Raw genomic sequence first — 24,489 nt, forward strand, 5'->3', positions numbered from 1 at the left:
TTGTACAGCTCACTTAGTTACTAGCATCATGCCATTTGTAGCAATTACAAACTGGTACCCATGTAGGATATATTGTGAAGCCATGCCTGACCAAGACAACCTTGGGGAAGGCAGTGTGCCTGAAGAAGGTACAATCCATATTTGAGTGGTTTAATGAACAGACAGACTGTACAAACTACACCCAGCCTATAGCAGGTGCAACCTATGTCACTTGATGTGACTAGTTCTTCCTTCATATATCCATGTCCCTTCTCCACCCTCTCATCCATTTTGGGGCACACTGAGAGAGCAGTTTCTGAGTTTTCCCAAGTACACTGATCATAACAGATCCTTGTGTGGGCTAAAGAAGGTTGAGTGAGTCTCTATTCGCAGTGTCATGCACCTAAATCACAGTCTCTGACTATTGGAAATGTCTTATCTTTAGAGATTTGTGAAAAAATGAGTGATATAGTATGATGGTGAATTGTATTTGCTGTTAGAAAGTTAACCCTATAATTGAAAAATGAGCGGTGGGCTTCAAACCAGGGAGGCTGCAAAATTCATGTTACTCTCTTACTACAGGCTGAAAAAACTGTTTAGAAGTTAGACCTTATGACAACCAGCCTTCAAAAGGCTGACCTTTTCCGTTTGTAGGCTTATCTAAACTTTTCATCCTGGCAATTGAGCCAGAAATCCTATAAGCACCAACTTAGTCATGACACTTCAATTTTTCCCTGACGTGGGAAGTCCAGAAATACCAGGGGAACACCTCCTTTGGGTGAGTTTTATTCTGAAAGCCGTCACTGTAATTGAGATGATGTCAGTGACCTGCATATTGTCAGCATATAAGCTAATCAGCATGGTTTAGGGTATAATTCAGTTCCCGAAGTGTCCATTTTTTCATGAGCATATGGTACAATTCTGTAAAGCTCTTGCCCTTCCTATTATTTATATTGTGCATGGCTCAGGTCTACTAGTTGTATGGGGGCCACTGTACCTTTTTAAAAACCATTCCTTACATACTTAGTCCAAGTCACAGTGGCTTCCCACTAGAATCTGTCAATTTCCCTTCTTTCTAGCCCCGTAAATAAATCAAATTATTCTTCAATATTTTGGAGTTCATTCCTGTCTCTTTCACATGCAACTTCTTCCTCCCCTTTGGGCCTAATTTCCCCGTATCCTATAGCCTTACATAAAGGGAAGAAAGGGAGGTAATTGGGTATAGAAGGAGCAGATTTTCAGAATCAGTATCTTTGGAAACGTGTTCCAGTTCATGACTGTGTGAGGAGGAATGAAAACCTGTAGATTTTCTATTCATGTCTTGCTTTGTAGGAGGAGCAGGAAACCAGCATCCTGGGAATCAAGGCAAGAAAGGGGACTGGTCATTAGCAATGTTACAATCACCCCAGTGTGTCCAGCCCAGATAAGGCCTTCCATATCACCTTCTGTGCTTCAGTGAAGTTTAAGCAGTGCACTGCATAGGGCCTTGTATGTGGCCTCTTCACTGGTCTAACTTTCACTCTAATTAAGAGCCTGATCCAAAGCCCATTCAAGTAAGCATAAAGACGCCCACTGATTTCAATAGACTTTGGACTGGTCCTTTATTAACCTTGCAGACTACCAGCAGGAACAAAGGCTCCAGGATTTCAGATGTCAAAGTTACATTACAGCTATTTACTATTACGTAGCCTTTATTTTTAGATTGCAACTCCATGTCCAAGTGTGTAATTCAGTGAAAAGAACTATACCGCATCTTTGGGTTCAACATCTCCAGTCTGATAAAACATCATGGACCATATTATGCTATTGTGTTTTTTGTTTTTTTTTTAGCAGAACTCCCTGTTGACGTCAAATGGGAGTGTTCTGTTTAGAAATAAGTGGCCTGAGCTTGCTCTGTGAAACTGGTCATTAGTAAGAAAACTCACAAGATAATCCATTCTGGATTGGGTGACTAGTTATTTTGCCTCTGTTCATCACTATGGTATCTGAGTGCCTTACGAGTTTCCATAAATCCAGAAAGGTGGTCTCTAAATCAGTCTTGATGTTTGTTCAGTCTTTGGTGTGTCTGATGAGAGTGCAAGCAAGGATCCCAATCAGAGCCAAAGGCAATAGTAATTGAATAATGGGGATATTTTCCTAGCAGATACTGAACTGAAACTGTGAATTCTTTTCATATAGCCTACCAAGCAGTCATCAAGTGCTGCTTTTAACAACTTTTGATTGCTAATCAGTTTGGGATCAGATTTAAACAAGTAGTCTAGGATTAAAGGGTCAACATCACATTGCACATCCCCTGTACCATCCCACTTTTCCTTGGTTGCCAGTTTTGCAGCCTAAAGGATTTTCTTTCAAAAATATAATCATGTAAAATATGGGCCAGATTATCAAAATTACTCAGCACATTCAACTAGGGCCAGATTTTTGGTATGCCCATTATGAGGTTTGGAAAACCAGGCCACTTATTTAGGTGCCCAAGTGAGTTCGATACTGAGCTATTCTGAAAAGCTGACCTTGTATTTTACAATATATTTACTGTAACTATAAATTGTTTCATGTATAACATTGCAATTACCATGGGTTATTGGCTCCTGTTGAAATTAATTTAAGGGTTTGGGAAGTAAGTTTATTCTGCTAAGGAAGTTTGTTTGTCTTTTTTTTTTTTAAAGTGGACCCCCATGTGCTTTGACAAAGCTGCAGCATAAGCAGACACAGCAGTACAGCTGTAGATGTGAAAAAAGTATCCTAGATGGTGAGGGTTAAACAATTTTAAAGAAGCTTTTTGAAACACAGCAGAACTATTAAAGTCTTCATACTCTGGGGGAATCGAGGCGGATTGTCATTGACATCAGTCAGTGTGATGTTCACCGTAGTGGTCCCTGATAATCCTCCCATCTGGCCTCCCATGTCCTTGGCCTGGATGACCACTTGGTACTGCTCCCTGTTTTCTCTGCTCATGTCTGGTAAAGCAGTTTTGATTATTCCTTGGATAAAAGAATAAGAGGGGAGAAAAAAAACAACACTTTAATCCCTGAGTTTTAAAATGGATTTATGTAAAATATATTGTACAAATGTTAATCCCAGGCAAACAAATAAAATTGAAGGTGTATTCAAATAAGGCTTTTAATCCATGACGGATTTAATGTGATTGCAAGAAAAGAGAGAAATATAGTAGTGCAATGATTCAGTGTTTGGACTGTGCTAAATCCATGTAATTATCCTTTTGATGGCAAAAAAATGTTAAGTTTGTCACATTAATGAAAGCTATTCAACTAGTTTCCCTGGCTATTATTTTGATAAGGTTATTAGCTCCAACCCTGGAGTGGCCTCTGCATTATACCACTTTTTCATTAACAGGGCAGAATTCTGTGTTATCCTGGATTCACTATTTCAAACTTCAATAGATTCATAGATTTTAACTTCAGAAGGGACCACTGAGGTCATCTAGTTTGACCTCCTGCATAACACAAGTCACTGGATTTCTATAAATTAATTTCCATTTTAGGTCCACTAGCTGTGGCAGAACTAGAACATAACTTCTAGAATCTTCTAGTTAAAGATTTTTTTGAGGGAGAACCCACCACAACTCATGATAAATTGTTCTGTTAGTAAATTACCTTCAGTATTAATTTTTGTGCCATATTTCCAGTCTGAATTTGTTTAGCTTCAACTTCCAGCCACTGGATCCTATTATACCTTTGTCTGCTAGATTGACAAGCCCTCTATTATCAGATTTCTGACCCCAAGTAGATAAGTATAGACTGTGATCAAGTCACCCCTTAACCTTCTCTCTGTTAAGCTAAATACATTGAATTCCTTGAGTCTTTCACTATAAGTTATGTTTCCCAATCTTGCCATTTGCAGGGTTCTTCTCTAAACCCTCTGCAGTGTATCAGCGTGGACCCCAGAACTGGACACAGTATTCCAGTAGTGGTCTCACCCGTGCCAAAAACAGGTATAAAATAACCTCCCTATTCCTACTACTTTAAGAAAATAAAACTTACATTTTATGGTGCTGCACGTTCACTCCCTTAATAATATGGGGCCATATCACGCCATCAGTTTTCAAGCAGAAATCAAGGGGGTCTTCTGCTTAAAACCAGATAGATAGTCCATGTTCATTCTGAGTTTTGGACAAATATTAAACAGTACTTGAACAATTTAATTAGCATTTTTATAAAACTGGGTATAAATACTTGAGTGAGAAGGATTTTGATCCCTGTGTGTATTTCTGTAATTATGACAAGTAAGACAGAAAGGGTTGCTGACCTGTCTCTGGGTCCACTGAGAAATATGGTTGTCCCTGGAGGATGCTATACACTACTTTGGCACTGTTTCCATAGCTGGCGTCATCAGCATCTATAGCTGTCACTTGGATAACAGAAGTTCCTGAATAGGAACAAAACAAGGAATCTATCATATGAAAAGAGATAATTTAGATCATAAGACTGATGTACACATTTTTTTCTATTTATAAAATATATTTAATGACCAGATGCATAGAACAATCAAAACCTGCACAGAATACATCAGACTAACCCAGTTTGTTGCCAGCAAAATAATTCCTTCACCATGCAAAATTAAAATAAAATTTAAAACAACACATTTTACTCAGAATTAAAACAAAACAAAATAAGCCTCCCTTAAGCCCATCCTTCAGAAAAAGCCTGGGTAAACAGATAGGCCTTGATGCATGATCTGAAAGACCAACACATCATGAGTTTATTGATCAAGGGGGGCAGCAAATCCAAGATCTGAGGATTGTCTTCTGAAAACACTGTGCTCTCAAATGGAACATCTCAGCTGATCTCAAGTGGTGGCCACAATGATGAGGCGGTCTCTGAGATACAGAGGACCCAGGCCTTAAATAGCTTCATACAACCAATACATTGAACTGGACGCAGATTAAGATTTAAAAGCCTGTGAAACCCAGGTATAAAGTGGCTTCTGTGCAAAGCACTGCTAAGTACTATAAAAAAGAAATAATGTTTGGCACTAGCTGTTGTTTCTGAGCAGACCAGTAATCCTTTTGGGTGTTCGGGAGGGTGGGGGTAGGAAGGATGGGGGTGGCGACAAAAGCATGGATAAATGCAGTGAGTCCAAAATCATAAAGTAAATCATTAACTCTGCCAACTGCAGATGGAGAAAAACACCCTTTTGGCCATATCTTCTTCCTGGATATCTTGTATGGTCTCCATATCCTGAATGAGAAAAGGTGTAGGCATACTCCATCCATGGAAGGGGAGATATCACCTCTCTCGTTTCCTTTAGTTGTTCCCCCCATCTTCTGTCTCATCTAGATTGAGCTTTAGTCAGCTACCTTCCAGCAAAGCACCCATCTTGACTAGACACCGGGAAAACAATTGTCCACATTATCTGGGATTGATGGAACAGAGGTGTTTTATAAATCCTTTCAGGGCTTTACATATGCATTAAGCAAAGGGAATGACAGAGCAGAACCCTATGGTATCCCTATGGTACCCCCATATGAAAGGCAAACAGATACTACTATTGGGTCTTGTAAGGTGAAACTCTGTTTACCATTTGTGATTTGGCAACAGTACCTACTGGTTAGGGCATTGTGGGTGACATGGTAGAAGACAGGGGATATTTCTTCTGCAAAAAAAACAAGTAGTAAAATTATAAAAATGCTTTATGTCACAATCAGTCAAATTCTGAGGAGAATTTCTGCCCCACGCTCTTTATATTTCTCTTTACCTGCTTAATCTGTCAAAGGTCATCTGTAAACCAAGGTGAGCTGTAAGAATAATGCAGAGGTAGGGGGCATTTAAGGATAACTGTATCAGTAAAGGACAGAAGATAATGATAGCATCCAAACAGTTTGTGAATCAAGTAATCCACAAAGTGAACAATAGTCTTTCACATATGTAGAACGTAACTGGTCTCATCAGATGCTGAGTTGAACAACTAAAATAAGGCCTCTGCTGCCACAGGAGCTAATATGACCCTTTGTTGAAAGAAGTTTGGTGCTTTACCCCTACCCACCTCCTCCTGCCCCAGTTACGAGGTAAAATCCAGATCTCAGTTCAGGCTGTGTGTATAGAACACATTCCCGATTATCAACTGATCTGCATCCCTATATGCTTGCTACTGTGGCATCTAGGAGTTAAATAAGAACTGCAGAAAACAAAAACCCTATTCAGGAGCATGAATAATTCTCTGATGTACTTTGTGTTAAATTGTAGTCAGAAACTTTAAACACATATTTACCTTGTTCATCAAATTTGGGTATTTGGGGAATCTTTGGTGAAAAGGTGAACCTTGGAGTATAGCTTGAAGATGATTTCTTTAGGGAAGATGATCCAGAGGCTTGTATTGAGAAACCTCAACCTTATATCTCTTTTGATTTTATCTTTGCTATCGCGGTCATTGGGACATTTACAGACAGACAGGGGGAAGTTGCAGAAGGAAGTGTAACACTATTGTAGTCAGAGCTTTGTAGACCAGTATCAGAACCTTGAATCGGATCTGATACAGAATGGGGTTCTAGTGCAGTTTGTGGAATACTGGTGAAATATGCTTTCTTTGACTTGTACCATTGTGCAAACTGGCCACTGCTCAATGTATCAGCTTCTGCTTCCTTGTGAACTAATTGTCTAATTAGGAAAAATGAGTTACGATATCCCAGACTGGAGGGCTGAGTGGCTGCTACAGCAGCCAGAAAGCGAAAAAATAAAATAAAAATCCTAAAACAGAATAAAACCTTTCTTGTGAAAATGTTTGTATCTTTGACATTTTGACCCATTTTGGGACATTTCTTTTATTCAAAACTGCACATTGTGTGGCAAAAAGGGATTCCCCTTTTTTGGGTCAGCTCTAATCAGGATCCACATGCGAAACATAAGTAACCACTGCACAGTACAACCCTGCCTCCTGTCACAAAAGCAACCCACTTTCCCCCGCAAAACCTATAATCCATTCTAATACCATAAATCTCCCACCACTACTATGGAGGCAGTATTGTGTATATATACATATATTTTGTAAATGTAAGGATGATATAATTCTCGTCCTTTCTAGCATATGCTAGGTGTTTTCATTTTTCTTTTTTTCTCCCCAAAGCTTTCTTTTGAAAGGTGAAATGAAATGCTATCCTCGATTGCATTACTAGGACTTGTACTGAAGGACCATAAGGCAATCTTACTACATAGACAGATGTAATATGACTAAACTGCTGTATATTTAATCTGTCTGAAATACTGTGTGAAGTAAATGCTCTTGCCACTAAATATAATGAATTTACTATGGTAAAATAATGCTATAAAGTCTAACTGAGAAAGAATGTCTAAAACTGAATAACACTCCTAACCCTTGCCTTTCTGCTGTTCAGTACTTTGGTACAATAACTTTAGTTTTTGTTTGGTGGCAATTATGCATCTGATGCCCTGCTGGAGAATTTGAAAAACATTATGGAGGGAACAAAGAGCTGGAAAAAACAGAGTGATGTAGTTTGAAATGTGTGTGTACATGTCCATGTGTGTTTATCCTTTCTGGAGACTGGCTCCCCATCCCTGTCCTCCCAGTAGGTACAGCCTAGGAAGCACTTCTCGCATATCCCATACCATACCAATGATGAGACAATCAGAGAAGGAAAGTAGTCAGATTAAAGCATGGTATTTGGGCCTTTTTTCAGTAATTAAAGAGAGATAATATAAAATGATGGGTCTTCCATAAAAAAAATTAACTATAACTGTATGAGTATTTCTTTTTCATTTTTGTTCAATGTGCTGTAAATATTTACAAGCAGACGAGATGGGGCTCTAAGTTACACTAGCTGCTAATGGTCCCAACGGACTGAAATAGCAACTGGCAATCAGCACAATGATGGGTTTCTAGCAATGTCATCTTTACTCGGGCTGCACCCTCTGTGCAGGCAGCAGTGAGGTGTGCGTGGTGGAGCCCATAGGGATACTCATGGTCTGTTGCCAAAATCTGCCATTAGTGGGGCATGAAGTGCAGCGACTATATCCTTTGTATATCCTTGAGGATGCAGATAGCCTCAAAAAGAGCCAAGAGGATGAGACTATGACTAGATAAAAATGTTTGGACAGAATATTTTTTGTCCAAATTATTTCAATAGAATAACAAAACAAAACAAAACCTAAATGCAAAACAAAACCTTTAAAGAAAAAAAAATCAAAATGTTCCATTTTGACATGTTCTAAAGAAAATGTTTCCCTTTTTTCAATTTGAAATGAATTTTTGTGTTGAAAATTTCCTTCTGTTTTATTTTTTTAAATTAAATCTTTAAAAGATCAAAATAATAATGAACAAACACCATGTTTCATTTGTCACAAAATTATTTTTTGTACTTTTCAGTTTGCCGAAAAATTTCCCTTTAGGTCTGCCCAAAAGAATTTCTTTCAATGTTTTTGGAAATGCCAGCAAACCAAAAAACAAAACAAACAAACAAACACACAAAAAAAACCCAGTTCTAATTATAACCCCTTCCTTCCCCGTGCCAGCCCAAAGAATGGGCCTGATGCTGTGGGGAGCAGGCTACACCTGGTACACTGGGGAACTTGAGAAGGAATTGTTCCTTCTTGACTGTTCTTGATGAGATGCAATTGTGGGAAAGTGCCTAAATGCTACCATATGGCTCTTTATCAGTAACAATTCTGATTCATAAAAGGGAGAGTATCCAAATCTAATTTCAACTAAGTTTTTAGGAGAAATTATAATTTTCAAGAAAATGCTCAAGCCAAGAGCAGCAGTCATAGCTGTGTAATATATAGACAATCCCACAACACTGCATTTTTTTGTGTCTCTGGCAGAGCCCTGAGGATATCTCTTTTTTGCACAGTTGCTTTTCCTCATCTTCAAAGCTCCCCATTGTGTCCAGTTTGTTTGACTAACAAAGACTATATGGAAGCTTTTTGGTGACCCATAGTTCCTTCACTTACATCAACAAAAAGGGTCACTATTGAGAGAATAGGATGCAGAAAACCCCTTCCATCCCAGGACTTGGATGCTTAGTCCCTGAGAAGGAAAGCAGCATAGTCCAGGCTGGGACTCTGCCCTAGACAGGAACTGTGTTCTATTCCTGATTCTATCACAGACCTGTTGTATGACCTTGGGAAAGACAGTTTTCCTCTCTGTGCCTGTTGCTCTTCTTATCCTTTGTCTTATTCCTCTATTTAGACTGGGAAGACTGACAGATTGTTAATTCCTTCTATGTGTTTGAAAAGCAGCTAGTACAATAGGGCCTCAATCTTTATTGTAGCCTCTAGATTCTACTATAATAAGAAGTGCAGTGCCCCCAGCCTTTAGCAACCCAGGATACGACACACTGTAATCAGAAATCAGCTTTGAATCTCTAACATGACAGTGCAAATATAGTGCACTATTATTAGGACACCAGACTGACCTTACATTTGTTTGATGTGAGGACATTTTAGTCAGCTGAGAAAACTCATGTTTGTGTGTTGATAAAGCCTGGTTCTGTAAACATTAATATAACTGTGGCAAATAGTCATTTTCTATGTGACTGCTGTAAACAAAGATATTATTGGTAACTAAAATTTACATTAATTTAATGTGTGATTCATGAAAGCATTTTGCTGCTGTAATAGTTAGATACTGTGGACTTTGTCTGTGGAAAAGATAATAAAGAGCTGTAATTTGAAAGGAAATCCAAAGTCTGAAGCAGAAAGCGATGCAGCAAATTCCAGGGTTACCCTGGTCATATGCATTGTGAAATTATACCGGTCACATTAAGGTTTGTTTTTTTAAAATAACAAAACAGTTAGCTACTATTGAGCCTAGATGATTGGAATAGAATTTTAAGTAAGCAATCACTCTAAGAACTCACTCTATTATTAGATTTAGACATTTTATCATCAAAAGTCTTTACAAACTTTGGGTTCAGTCCTGCTGATGGTCCACATATATAACCTCCCACTAGGAGATGGGGGTGCTCAGTACATAAGCAAATCAAGCCATCTATTGATTGTGGGACAGGCAACCCTGCCATAAAACTGCTGAATGGGCTTGAACACGTTATTTCATCTCCGTTTTCCATCTCACCATTCATCTGTCTTGTTTATTTAGGCTATAAACTCTTTGAGGCAAAGACTTCTCTTCCTTTGTGTTTCTACAGTGTCTAGCACAAGAGGGGCCCAGTCTTGGTTGTGGCCTCTAGGCACTACCATATTATAAATAATGAAAATCTTGTTTAGGTACTAACATTTGAAAATGTTGGTCTAATAGATTTACCAAAGGGCACTTAGTGAATCAGTGTCAGAATCAAGAGCTGGGTAACGTTTTTCAAAAGTGCCTAAATGTAATTTTTAACAGGCACTTTTAAACTTAGGAGTCTAATGCTATGTGTGTGCTATGAGGCAGGAGTGTGATGCCCAGGTCATGTACACATACTTGCGCTAGCTGTCATTGAGTTAATGAAAGGGTATGTACAAGAGCTGGGAATCACACCACAACTCATACTGTAGACATAGTCTAAAAGTATGTCTAGACTAGAGCTGGAAGTGTAATTTCCAGCTTGGATAGACATACCAGAGCTAGCTCCAATCAAGCTAGCATGTTAAAAATTGCAGTGTAGCCATGGCTGCATGGGCAGCAGGGACAGGATAGCTGCCCTGAATACATACCTAGGGTTTCAAATGGGCTACACTGCTATTTTTAGTACATTTGCTTGGTTAAAGTTAGCACTGGTCTGTCTACTGAAGTTGGAAATTACATTTACAGCTCCTGTGTAGACATACAGTATGTCTCATTGAAAGTCTGTGAGACTTTTGCTCTTAGTGCCTTAGTCACTTTGAAAATAGGACATAGTCCCTTAAATCATTTAGGCTCTTTTGAAAATGTCATCCATGAGCTCATGTGTTCCTGGTTTCCCAGTCCTGTGCTTGAACTATAAAGACTCTTCCTGTGCTGCACTGCCCTCACCCAATCTGCTATATTAAAGAGGTTTGGATTATTATATGGGTGTTATGAGGCAATAAACCTTCTGATTTGCTTCTCCAGTACATTGCACTATTTGTCATGCATTTGCCATAGGGCTGAGTGAAGTAGTTATCATTGGGGCAGCCTTGTGACAGGAAGGACTTGGAAATCTGTGAATTACTGGCAACCTTAATATTTTATGCACTACATTTGCATGCATCCATGAATGCTTCAATGAACAACAAGTTGGCAGGTATTTTGACAAAACTGATTAGATGTGGGTGGCAGGTACTTTAAATGTTTTAATACACACACAACTATTGTACAATGAGCAATATTCTTATTCCCAAAGGGCTTGATCAAACTTGTTCTTAATCTCAAAGCACCTTTTATATATATAGATAGCAGGTTAATAGAGACAGGTGGCTGAAAAGCGATTTGAGAAATATTTTGATATGAGGTCACATAGTAAACTAATTATGAGCTTGGAGATTGCCATCATTGTGAAAAAAGCCACCACTATTCTTGGATTCAGAGATAGGGTGAGCACATGAAAGCCAGCAATGTCACAATCAGAGCTGTATGGGAACACAAATTTCCATTTTGAAGGAAATTCCACAATTTTGAAATTTGTGATAATTCTGAATTGGAACAAATCAAAGAATTTTTAAATGTTCTGCAAAATGAATTTTGTGTGTGTTTGTTTTGGGTCAATTGAAATATTTAGTTTTGAGAAAATCAAAATGTTTTGTTAGGTTTTTGACTTTTTTATTTTCAGTTATAATGTATAATATAATATAAATAATCTAATCGAAAATAAATTTTGAAACAAAAAGTTATTTCAATGCATAAATTAAAATGTTTTGTTGCAATAAGTTTGATAAGCTCTAACCAGAAACAGAATGGAACATTTAGACCTTATCAGAACTGTTTGTTTAGATTGTTTTAAATGAAGTTTCATCAAAATCAACACATTCCCACAGAATGTTTTGATTTCAATGAATTCAGCATTTTCTGACAGAGAAAAAAATTCCCATTGACATTTTTTCCATCAGCTCTAGTAATAATGCTGCTCTAGATAGGCTTGATGCAACCTCAGTTGGAATTTTGGTCATGTAGAGGTATTATGTACTGTAATATGAGCCATTTCGGTCCCATGTTATAAGAACAGTATAGAAAAACTAAAGAAAATAAAATTTCTGCCAATAAAGCAGATACAAGGATGAAATTGCAGACACTAATTATTTAGGATCAGTTCATTCCTGATGTGACTATATAAATATGAATGGAGTTGGGATGAATTTGACGCATGGTCTCAAAAAGAGAAAACTCAAGGGAGAACATGATTATAGAGTGTAAACAATATAAATGAAGGAATAGAATTTATTCAGAACTGTAAGAGATGGGAACATTAAGCTGTGCAAACAAGTGGCTCTTGGGCTAAATCCTGAGACGTTTTGAGTAGAGATTGCATTTTTTGGATTGTGGGCCTTTCAAAAAAAAAAAAATCCTTTTGTGTTGACCTCAAAATTGTGGGGGGAGGTGGGGAAATGCATTTCAGGTTGAATGAAATGTTGTGTTTGACCCAAACCAAAAATGTTCCATGTTTATTTTTAAGATAGATTTGCAGTAAATTTTGGAATGAAAAGTCACTTTGAGTTGGAAAATCAAATGTTTCATTTTGAAAATGTCACCAAAAAAAATTCGATCTTTTTTGAGAAGGACATTTTTTGATTATAAAATTCAGCAAAAGTGACTTAGAGCAATCAAATCTGCTTTTTTTGGGGAAAATGTTTTGGGCAAAAAGTTTTACTCGGATTTAGTACTGAGCGCTTGAATTTCCTACAGATTTTATAGGGAGTTTCAGATGCCCAGCACCTCTGTGTCTGCCCTGTTAAGTGTGAAAGATACAGGCCCCTTGAATGAACTGCCAAAAGAAATGGTGGAAGTATTCTTACTGCAGATACTCAGGAACAGGATAGTTAAAACATTACTGGGAATAATATAGCAAGTACTCTGTCAAATAAGCTGGGGGGGGGGGGGTCAGACCAGATGACCCAAGTCAGCTCTTTTTTACCTTTCTGTCTCTGATTCTGTGAAGACAGTGCACCATACTATAGACAAGGGGGAAATTTCACTGTCTTATGGAACGCATGCTGAATCACCATCACTAACAGGCCATAGAAGCATACTCGTGCAATAATTATTTTGCTGTGTTCCTACAATCTATTTACTAAATTTACTCCTATTATGGGTTTTGTCTCTGTGCGCTTCATTGTGGAAAACTATTATATTAAATAAAATTAAACAGTGTGCTAAACTAAAACTGTTTTTAAAATTAAAGCAGGCTAATCTAGCAACAAAAAACCCAGTAATGTACAGACTTTCAGATTTCCCCTCTTACTTTCAAAGCCATTTTAATGTCTGCATTAGGAAAAAGAGCATGATGGACTATGGGGAGAGATTTTCGTTTCTGATGCTTACTACTGTTAGGTCAGCATGGTTTTGCTGCAGCAGACCTGCTGCCAGATTCTGACACCATCACTAAAATCACATAGCACCTTACTCTCTGAGTAGCAATCAATGGGACTGCTATTGAAAAAACATTCTACTCAACTTAAGTGAGGATGTCAGAATCTTGGCTCTTTGTTTCTATACTGTGATTAGTCTATTTGATGTGTCCTTTATCATCACTGAACACTGAACATTGTGTTCAAAGCATCTTTGTCTATGCTGTGTTGTGTCTGATGCTTCATTATGTTAATTTATATTGTATTCAAATAAGTTGCAGCATATTGTTTTGCGCTGCACTAAAAAACAGATTTTATTTGCACACTTTGGAAATACTCTAATTGTAGGGGAAATCTGGTGGAAGGAGATTGCCTTTGTATTCTGCTTACAAAACAGACACATTTGATATGCTTCATTTTAACATGCTGTTAGACAATAGGCCTGACATTTTCAAACTTGGATACCTAAAGTTAGCCACTGAAATTCATACTCAGGCACCCAAAATAAGTGGCATTATTTTTCAAAATGGCTGAGCAACTTTAGTTTCCATTTGACTCCAGTGGAAGTTTTGCCTAATAAGGACTGCAAGATTTGCCCCAGGCTTTGAAGGATGGGGAATAAAATGTGAAATATAATATAATGAATTAATATATACACACACACACACACACACGTGTGTGTGTATACCTAATATAAAATGTGTTTTATCTTTTTTTGGAATTAGTTTTTGTATTCAAATATATTTAAAATTGGACTAATCAATTCCAGTTTGTGCCAGAAACCTACTACCAACTGCTGCTGAGCCAAAATGCAGGAAGCCCCATGCAGAAAGGAATGTTTCCAAAGTAAACTCTGAAGCAGGTTAGAATTTAGTTTCATAAAGTGTTTTTCTGTCTTCTAGGGCTAAATTATGAATTTATGTGGTGTGGAGTACTAGGAAAGGGGAGGACTCTGCTCCAATACAGCAGAGAGGGAGACATTTTGTTATTGATGTAATATTTCCAAGTGCCCCTAGACAGCATGGTGTCTTTCTATCCTGTTGCAAAGGTATTTCTTGAATGGTCCTGTTGTTGTTCTTGGATGGGGTATGACTCACATATGCCTCTCTCAGACATGAGTGATTAGCACTTCAGGCAGTGGTAACTGATCCCAACCATTGCAATCTCCAGCATCTGCAGCCCAGTAATGGCTGTTCTCTGCATGGTTACATTGCATTGGGAATAGGTAAATTGCTCCTTACAGTCTCACCCCTCTGGCATATATCTTCCCATGAACAAACTTAATTGGAACCATTATTTGAAACACCTTGTGAAACAATGGGTTAGCTAGTTGAAGTGCAGTTATTATATAAGGAAAACCATATTTGTTATGATGCTGATAACAGGTCACAATCTTGGACCTTAAAACGTGTCTATAGTGCAAGAGAAAATATTAGCCAGAACAATTAATCTGTCCCTTACTATTTTCAGAGTACCTATGGGATTTTTACCTGTGTATCAATCAGAAAGGGAGAGAAGGAACCTTGATTTAACATCTTATCCAAAGGACGGCATTGCTAACAGTGCAGAACGTATCCCCTAGTATCCCCCTGCAGTGTCAGCATTAGATGTGAGCGAAAAGTAAAAGGGAGGAAAATGGATACATCAAACAATTTCTGAGTATAAGTATGATAAAAGCACTTTTAACATGAATGTAAAGATCTGAGCTAGTCAGCTGCAGAAACACTTTCTCTTTTATATGCAGAAATAATTGGAAATAAAATGGACCCAATAAGATATCCACACAAATGGTATTACAATATATTATATGGGGGAGATAAAGAGGGAAACCACACATTTGCCATCAATCATGGGTGGAAATTTGTACACTTGCTAGGATTGAATCTATCTTAGTATGTGAGGACCTCACAGTCTGCAATGTATTAATCCTCACAACACTGCTGTGAGTTAGGGAAGTTCTATCGGAAGCTGAGGCGCAGAGAGGGTAAGTGGCTTGCCCAAGTTTACACAGGACATCTGTAGTGAAGCAGGGACTTGAACTCTAGTCTCCCAAATTCTAAGCTAGTTTCCTGACCTTTGGAACAGATTACAAATGCCATTTAAACACACTGGAAAGGAAGGGTTACAAAGTTATATTTTTCTCACATCCTTCTGGTTCCATGGAATAAGTTATTAGGGGAAAGTTTTCATCATGGCACAAAGTGATATAACTAAGTGCCTCTCACTAATATCAGCTGGGATGTGCTGATGAGCACCTAACTCCCTGGGCACTTCTTTGAAATCTACCCTGCTTTATGGGCACGACACCTGGTTATTAGTTACCATACTTCAACTCCTGTGTCCCCTCACATGCTAAGCTGTTAGCATCACCTCCTACAGGTGGCTTAGAGATTCTGAGTTTCAGGTCTGAATGACTTGGATTAGTTAGAACCAGTGATTTGAATCTCAGGAGTGTCGACTTGGCCCTTTATCTTACTGAGGGATATAGAATGGGCACGGTGCACTGTGTTCTTTCAAATAAGATGTTATAAAAACTAAGGTCCTGTACTTGTGTGCACATTAAAGTTCCCCTATTATTTTTGGGAGATGAGGGTTTACTCCAATATTACTAGCCAAGGTCCATCCCCCATCCTCTGCTTACTAGTTTTCCATATGGTTGCTGTCTTTCTACATCAGAGATGCTTACAATCCAATGGTGGGTGAAATGATTCATGTTTATATAAAATTAGTAAAGTTCTATAAAAGGAAAGGTGCCACAGAAATGAAATATATTATTTTAATATTATATATGTGTTATATGTTGGGGTGTATGTGTATATATATTTGTTAAAAGTAGATCTATGCAATAATAATCATACCCCCAAAGAAACTGGTAAAATTATTACTAGTACTCTTTGGTACCAGATAGGAAAAAAAATACTTGGGTCATTTTTGGTCAATTTCACCCTCAAGGAAAATCAGTTTTCTGACAGAAAATAGGCAATTGCCATTTTTTTCACTTTCTAAAGCTCCTATCTGTCTGTCTATCAAGTTGCAAGTAAAGGTCAGATTTGAACATACTGTAACTTCTTCTGCCACTTGGTCTCAATCCAAATCTTACACAGAGATCTTTACTAAAATGAAGGATTGCTGGCAGGAGAGGGAGTGTCTCTTGCACAATGGTGGTAAAGGTTAATCAAAGAAAATAGCAAATATATTAAATAAATATCAAAGATGTACATAAAAATCAAAGAAAATCAATAGAAATTAATCACGTTCAGCTAAATGCTCTAGTTTCCTTTTGGGAATGTAAATACTAGTTAAAGGGATAAGTACAAGAAAGGGGTAAAGAATCATTTATTGTATAAGGGTTTGTCTTCACCACGGGGAGATCAACGCTGCTGCAATAGATGCAGCAGATATTGATTTAGGGGTCTAGTTAAGACCCACTAAATCAACAGTAGAGTGCTCTCCAGTCAACCCTGGTTTTCCAGCTCTCTGAGGCTACGTCTACACTACCCGCCTGAATCGGCGGGTAGAAATCAATCTCTCGGGGATCGAATTATCGCGTCTCGCCGGGACGCGACATTCGATCCCCGAATCGATGCTTGTACTCCACCAGGAGAGGTAGGAGTAAGCACCGTCGACGGGGAGCCGCAGAGGTTGATTTGCCGCCGTCCTCATAGCGGGGTAAGTCGGCTCCGATACGTCGAATTCAGCTACGCTATTCGCGTAGCTGAATTTGCGTATCTTAAATCGACCCCCCGCCCCCCGGAGCGAGGACGTAGCCTGAGAAGACTAAAGGAAGTCAACCGGAGAGCGTCTCCTGACTCTGGGATAAGTCGATCTAAGCTACGTCGACTCCAGCTACATTATTCACATAGCAGGAGTAGAGTAATTTAGGTCAATTTGCCACTGTAGTGAAGACAAGCCCTAAGTCTCTACCCCCAAAACCTGCAAAAGTTCCTGTATGTGAAAAATGCATAGTCAGTGCTCGACCAATTTGAGCTTCTCTGGCTTCCCAAGCTATCAATATATGTCCAGACAGTTATGTGATTGGTCAGTGAATGTAAGTGTTATATAATTTGAGAGCCATGACCTCAGGCCCTTGCATGTGTCAGTAGTTCCTTGGGATGCGATAATTTGGGAATTGTTGTAAATCTACCTTCTCGTGGGTTTTCCCATGTGTGGCATGATCTGTCTCCTAATGTCCCCAAATCCTCCATTTTTATATCATGTAGTGTGTCTAATTATTGTAGCTCAAAAGCCCTCTTGGTGTTTCAGTAGGAAAAAAAGATAGGCATCAGTGTACATAAAATCTGTACAAAGAATTAAGACCTTGTCCGTACTATCAAATCCATGCAGGAGGATCTTTGCGCCTGCACAAAATCCAACTAAATTCAATGGAAAAGAGTCTGTCTGCACAGAACCTACAGGATCAAAGCCCGAGGCTATAAGCTCCTTATGGCAGAGACATGTCATTTTGTCAGTAAAGCGCTATTCACATTGCATATGTCACTGTATAAATTATTTAAAATAATTATAATTCAGGAAGAAATAAGCATAATTTGAGAATACAAATGGGACTAGAGAAGTGAATAATAAGGCCTCAGTGGATTTTTCCCAGTAAAATGAAAAAACATAACCTGAAAAATGAATATTTTCCCAACTAAGGATATTCTTCACCAAATTTAGTACATAATATTAGCAATGAGTCCCACATAAATTACTGATGAACATGAAGTATTAGGTTATTGTGTGGAAAGAGTTACTCCTAGAGCTGTATCAATACCAAAAAGTACTCAGATCCCTGGAAAAAAAGCACATTTTACTTGTTTTGCACATTTATGAAAATGGAAATATTTTGCTTTCTTACCTTGATTTTTTTTTTAAATATTGAGCAAAGAACTGTCATTTTGCTTCAAATATTTTTCTGTGAAAATGTTAAAATTTCTCTCTAAGAAAGATTTGTATAATGAATACTAAAGATTCCTTAATTTAAAAAACAGAAAAAAATTAAATATACATATATTACATACACACAATTGAGGAAACTACAGATTTTGACACTATATAGTGGATCTGAAACTCATTTAAAGTTACAAATACCAACTGAAACCTAATTCTCACAAAATGGGTCATAGTACTGTACAAAATATTCTATGTATAGTATCTATACTATGCATTGTGAGTGTTTGGAGTGCAAAGGCTATATCTGACAACAGAATGCGGTATATCACTGTATGAAAAAATCATTGTTTGTCGGCTCTCTGGTTGCTTTTCTTTTCATGCTAACTCAAAGCTAAGCACACTTTAATTTCCCCTTTAACCAGAGCATATTTTGTCAACGAACACTCCCAGATTCTTTATGTAATAGAAGCGGGTTTTGTAGAGCATAACAAGGCCATGAGGCTCATCCTTATTCTTTGCCCTCATCTGAGTCGGGGGAAAAAGTGTTCCATGTAGCATAAAAATATAAATATTCCTTGATGGAATTTCAAAGATGAGATGCATTCCTATGCTAAATTTTACACAAATCCTTAAATTAATTCTTATTGACTATTAATCAAACTCAGAAATAGAAAACATGAGGTTTATCATATGCAAAGTCTGTTGTCACTGTAGCTTTTCCTGTAAGAGTTTCAGATGTGAAATAACCAGTGTCCTCTGAGTTATCAGTAGCTATGATGACACAATGCAGAAGAAAGCTGATGAGAATACTCTGAAGCAAACATTTCAGTGTAGTCTCATTGAAAGCCATTAGGGTGCATGGTATTTAGGCTTTGTCTACACTGGCAAGTGAAAGACAAAACTTTTGTCATTCAGAGGTTAAAAAACCATCCTCCTGAAAGACAAAAGGTTTGCCTACAAAAAGCGACATTGTAAACAGCGCTTTGTCCACAGGAGCACTCTCCTGCCAACAAAGCTAACGCCTCTTGTTGGGGATGGAATTTTTTGTTGGCAGGAGAGTTCTCTCCTGCCGACAAATGAGCTACACTGTGCGCCTTTTAAAGGCACAGCTGTAGCGGCACAGCCGTGTCGCTAAAAGCTTCGTAGTGTAGACATAAAGTCTGTCTTTCCAAGGAGGTTATGAAGTGGTGAACAGTGATAATACTATTTTTAAAACAATCATCCCTCCTGTTTATCTGAGTGTGGGTGTGGCTGTAGCATGTGCGTGTAAAAAGAGAGAGCACACAGCCCTCAGTTGCATCTGTTCAATCTGACTGAAACTAGGGGTTGACCGATAAATGAATACGGTTTGACTTTATATTACACCTATTCTTATTATGAAAATGAAGCCAATTTGAAGATTAAAAAACTATATTGTGAAGGATGTTTACCAACTGTATATTGGAGATTGGTGAATGAGGGAAGACTAGAAAACCTTTCCTGCTGACATTAATGGGCAGGTAGAGAAGTGTGCAATATTGACCTAGTTCAAGACAGATTTCTTTCCAACCACTTTACTGCTTCTACTACTAACTTGTCTTTTCACAGCTTCCTTCAAATTTAACACTTTCTTTTAAAACTTCAGAAAAGTCACTTTCATGCTGGCCTTTCCTTTGATAAACATAACTTTTATCTGTGATCGTGAAAGGTAAGGAGATAGCAGACTAGATATAAATATATACACCAGTATAACATACATTTTACCTTTTCCTTTATAGATTGTTCCTGAAAAGTCTCAGTTGAAATGATGTTGCTGAGTTTATTTTCAGTTTATCAATGTGTATTTAATAAACCCTTTGATTATTCAGGTTGGAAGGTACTACAGATTTTTTTAAATCTTTGGATGCTTCACATGATACTTTTCTTGTAATATTTCCATTTTCCAATGTAGTGCAAAGAATAATCACCTCCTTCTATGTAGGAGCTGAATACTTCATCCTAAAAAGGACAACATCAGTCCTTTGTGTCCTTTGGAATATAGGAATTGCCATACGAGATCAGGCAATTGTTCCTTCCAGTCTGGTGTACTATCTCTGACAGGAGCCAGTAGTCAGTGGTTCAGAGCAAGGTGCAAAAATCCCCATAATGGACAACTACGGAATACATGTCCTTAGGGGAAGTTTCTTTCCAGCATCTATAAGCCACTGGTGCCCAGTGGATTCCACAGTTTAATTCTATTCTGTTCAAATAAATATATATTCCTCTTATCCTTTACGTTTCTTCCTTTCAATTTATGTTTCCTTAGCTTTTGTATTATGAGAAAGGTTAAATAGCATCACTCAATTTGTCTCCTCTAAGTCATTCATTATTTCATATACATTCAGCATCTACTATATAAACTGAACAGTCCTAGTGTGAAGTCCTGTCCCCATTGGAGATACAATCTTTTCAGTTTCTCTACATGTAGAAGTATCTCCAAGCCTCTGATCATTTTCATCACCCATCTCTGAATTCTTCTTTCTGCAGTAGTCTCTACTGAGACTGGCTGATCAGAATAGAATATTCCAGGGATGAAATCATGGCCCTATTGAAATCAATGGAAAAACTCCCTTTGACTTCCTTGCGACCAAAAATTAATCCTTATTGTTTTGACAACCATTGATTTATAGTGTGATTATGATAAATTTTTCAGAGCTTCGGTTTTCATTTTCTGTCCCATTACTTATGTATCCAAGCATTTTGTTTTGATTTGCCTTTACCGAAACTGGCTAGCTTGTCCCTATTGCATCATGTTAGACTAGTTGTTTTATAACTCTTTTAAATTCTTGTTTGAACACATTTACATAGTACTGGAGGAAGACTCACTGGTCTGTAATTCCTATACTCCATCCTAATACTATTTAAAAATATAGTTACAACACTTATTGCCCTCCAGTCCTTCAGTATAGAAGTTGATTTCAATGTGAAATTGCTCTTTGAGTTTGTTTTTGACTAACTTACTCATTTATAAAATGTACCTCTGTGATGATCTCATCTTGTTCCTCCTCCATATCAGCTATATTTTCTATCCTCCTCTTTACTATCTGAGGAAGAGTTACCATAGTAATATTGGCATCCCTAATTGATCTCTGTCTGACTTGAATGTTCCTTGATAGTTGGTGTTTTCCCCCCACTTCTTAGTTTACACAACCATTTCCCCTCAAAATGTTAGCATTATCTCTGCCACAAAGTTCCCAGATCAGTGCCTGATAAATTCAAACATCTTCTTCTCACCAATACACTGTGACTTTGAATTTGGCTGTATACTTGGAACTAGACACATTTCAAAGAAAGCTACAGCAAAGGCCCTGGACTTCAGCCTACTTTCTAATCTAAATTTAGCTTTCAAGACTTCTCTTCTACACTTCTCTAATTCACTGATATCCAGGATGTACCACAGCTAGTTGAGATATTGAATGTGAGGCATAAATTAACTCAAATGTATATGGATAATACAAATAGTTTTGCTGTGATTATGACAAATGTTATTTCAAGAAAAAAATGGATTGGTCTGCATAGAGAGAGAAAAAAGGAAAGAATATAGGTGACCAGTAATTCCTAGACATTGAATTGCAAAGAGGTCATTCCTACTTAAATGGCATTTCCATAATGCACTGGTTACTCTGTTCAGCTCATATGCAATATAGACCCTAGCCATATAGGTGGGATCTGTGCCATTTCTAGTTGCACAGCCAGTTTTCATGTATTCATGTATTAACATACCTTCTATATTTTGGCTATGCTTTCTGTCATTATCCCTTGTTTGTTTGCTTTTTCTTATGTCTTTTCTGTCTGTGCGCTATTAATTGGCTTAAATTTATGTAATTTGATTTAACTAGATAGGAACATAGGACTGGAAGGGACTTCTGGGGTCCTCAAGATCAGTCTCCTGCCATCTCAGACAACCACATCATATAATCCCATTCATAAATTTATTAAGCTCCATCTTAAAACAAGTTATACTGTTTGCCCCCACTACAGCTACCGGGAGGCTGTTCCAGAATCTCACTCCTCTGATGGTTAGAACCTTCTAATTTCCAGCCTAAATGTATTCATGGACAGTTTATACTCATTTGTTCTTATGCCAGCTTAGTCCTTTAGCTTAAATAGTTCCTTTCCCTCCCTGGTGCTTACCTGCATGATGTTTTTATGGAAAGCAATCATCATCCCTTTCAGCCTTGTTTTTGCTAAGCTAAACAACCCAAGTTCTTTCAAAAGCTTCATTACTTTCACACCTAATATGCTATTCACTGAATGGTTTTCATGATCTCCACATAGCCTGCTGACAGTATTTTGAATTATCAAATTCCACACTGTCACAGCCTGTCTAAATCTCACAAGTGTACTCCAGTCTCCTGGAAAGCATATCCCATCTAAGGAAGTGTACCCATTCAACCCACATTGGTCCTTTCTCAATCTGCCATCTGCTTTCTGAGCAAGCGGAATAGAGAAAACTGTTCTAAGTTGTGCTTTGCCTAGGGTGTTTCTGTTCAGTGTCTTCAGAATCTGGCCTCTGTCTGTACATCCCATCAATCAGCTCTGGCCTCAAGATACCGTACAGTAGTGGGGCTCTAAGGGCCAGGGTCTGCTTACACCAGTCATACACGTATGTCATTTGGACACAAGTCAAGTGGTCAGGCATTCTGCACAATAAACTGTCTGTTTTCAACTGATTTTACTTCTGTCTACAAACAACTAATTAAGCAACCTACTACCCTTACTGCCAAACTCACCTGTGCTCATTCTGTCAGAGCCACTCTCTGAGCTCTAGCTACTGTAGCCATATACATTCACCACCATAGTCTCTGGACATTTCATTGGCAGCAGCCTCCACTGCCAAGAAACTGGATCCAATTCTGTTCTCTAACATTCCCTACTGACTCTAACGGGGCTGTATTGATGTACATGAGATCAGAACTGGGCACTTTGTTTTTGACGCCGAACTATTCCAGTGCAGTTCTTTCTTTAGAAATAAACTTTAAATGAAAACTATAGATACATTCTCAAAACCTTTTTCTTTACAGACTTTTATCAAAATAAACTTCACCTCACAATTTTAAATAATTCTGTTTAATCCCTATTTTCCATCTCTTTAAGAGAAACATGATTTGTGTTCTTTATAGCTCATAAACTAATGCAGGAATTCCCCTTTCATGTCAACAAAATGAAGTATGGTGTAATGTTTTCATACTTATGCTACTGCTGCCAAGGACAGTGGTGAGTTTCTTGACGTTATTTTGAGAACATATGTATCTGTCAGAAATGCGTATTGTCACTCTCACTAATGCCATTTTGCAGAGCTGATACAGCAGATCACAACATTAAATCACAGTGATTAAGCAACAGATAAATCCACAACAACCAGTTGCCCCACTTTGCATGTGTGCTTTATATCCACCCATCTCTGTTGGAGAGACCATCTCTATTCGAGAAACAATTAGACTCTTAGGTAATTATGACAGCTTCTTATGAATGCTCATAGTGGCATGCTGGTCGATAATAGCTAAAGCATTACATTACACAAACAAAGAACAGAGAATTATTTTCCTTTGAGAACATATTCCTCACCCTACTACTTACAAGCACTTCATGTTTTGCTTTTCAATGCTGCCATTGTGAATAGCTGTAAAACATTTATTGCATTTAGAAAAATCTCCTTAGTCTGAAATGGTCATTCTTTCCTTTATCCCTCCCCCCTCCCATATGTTTTATATCTCAAGAGAGACAGCCAGGTGGAATGTTTTTGTGGGGGTGGGAATGAGCAAAATAAGGTTGAGGTATTAATAAGAACACATTTTGATACATAAATGATTTCTTTACTTATATATTTATAGATTGTTTTGTGTAAAGATGCAGAAATGTCCAATTGATTGGAATGCTAATATTCCTATACAAACACTAGTTGGACATGTTACAGAAGTGGTATTTTGAAGTGTTGCAAAAGTAGCTGGTAGTAACTGATAAGACCATTGTATATACATTCCCATTTGGCTGTGACGAGTTTAAAACAGCCATACAGAAGCCCAGGGTGTGGAAAAAGGCATAAAAAGTGGATGAAAATGAAACAAATAAGCAAAACCAGGTTTCTGATCAGTAGTGATATGTTCCTGGCCACAGGAGTTATTGAATGGATAGTCACAGAAGCTTGTACTACTATTTAAATACACCAAAT

The 24,489-nt window shown here is 37.9% G+C and overlaps 1 protein-coding gene across 2 annotated transcripts in view; it reads right to left on the reverse strand.

Annotated features, from left to right (window-relative positions):
- The window catches only part of CDH9 (cadherin 9), a 109,113-nt gene that overhangs the window by 23,648 nt on the left and 60,976 nt on the right, over positions 1-24,489 (reverse strand). Inside the window, exons 4-5 of one of the 2 annotated variants that reach the window (XM_034762061.1) lie at positions 4,246-4,365; positions 2,793-2,960 (exon numbers count right to left, since the gene is read on the reverse strand). In XM_034762061.1, the coding sequence (XP_034617952.1) occupies positions 2,793-2,960; positions 4,246-4,365 (288 nt within the window). Of the gene's footprint in view, positions 1-2,792; positions 2,961-3,980; positions 4,048-4,245; positions 4,366-24,489 lie in introns of those variants that run through there. The other variant, XM_034762062.1, reaches the window with a different exon arrangement.

This window comes from Trachemys scripta, chromosome 2 (genome assembly GCF_013100865.1).
Source record: "Trachemys scripta elegans isolate TJP31775 chromosome 2, CAS_Tse_1.0, whole genome shotgun sequence".
NCBI classification, from domain to species: Eukaryota; Metazoa; Chordata; order Testudines; family Emydidae; genus Trachemys; species Trachemys scripta.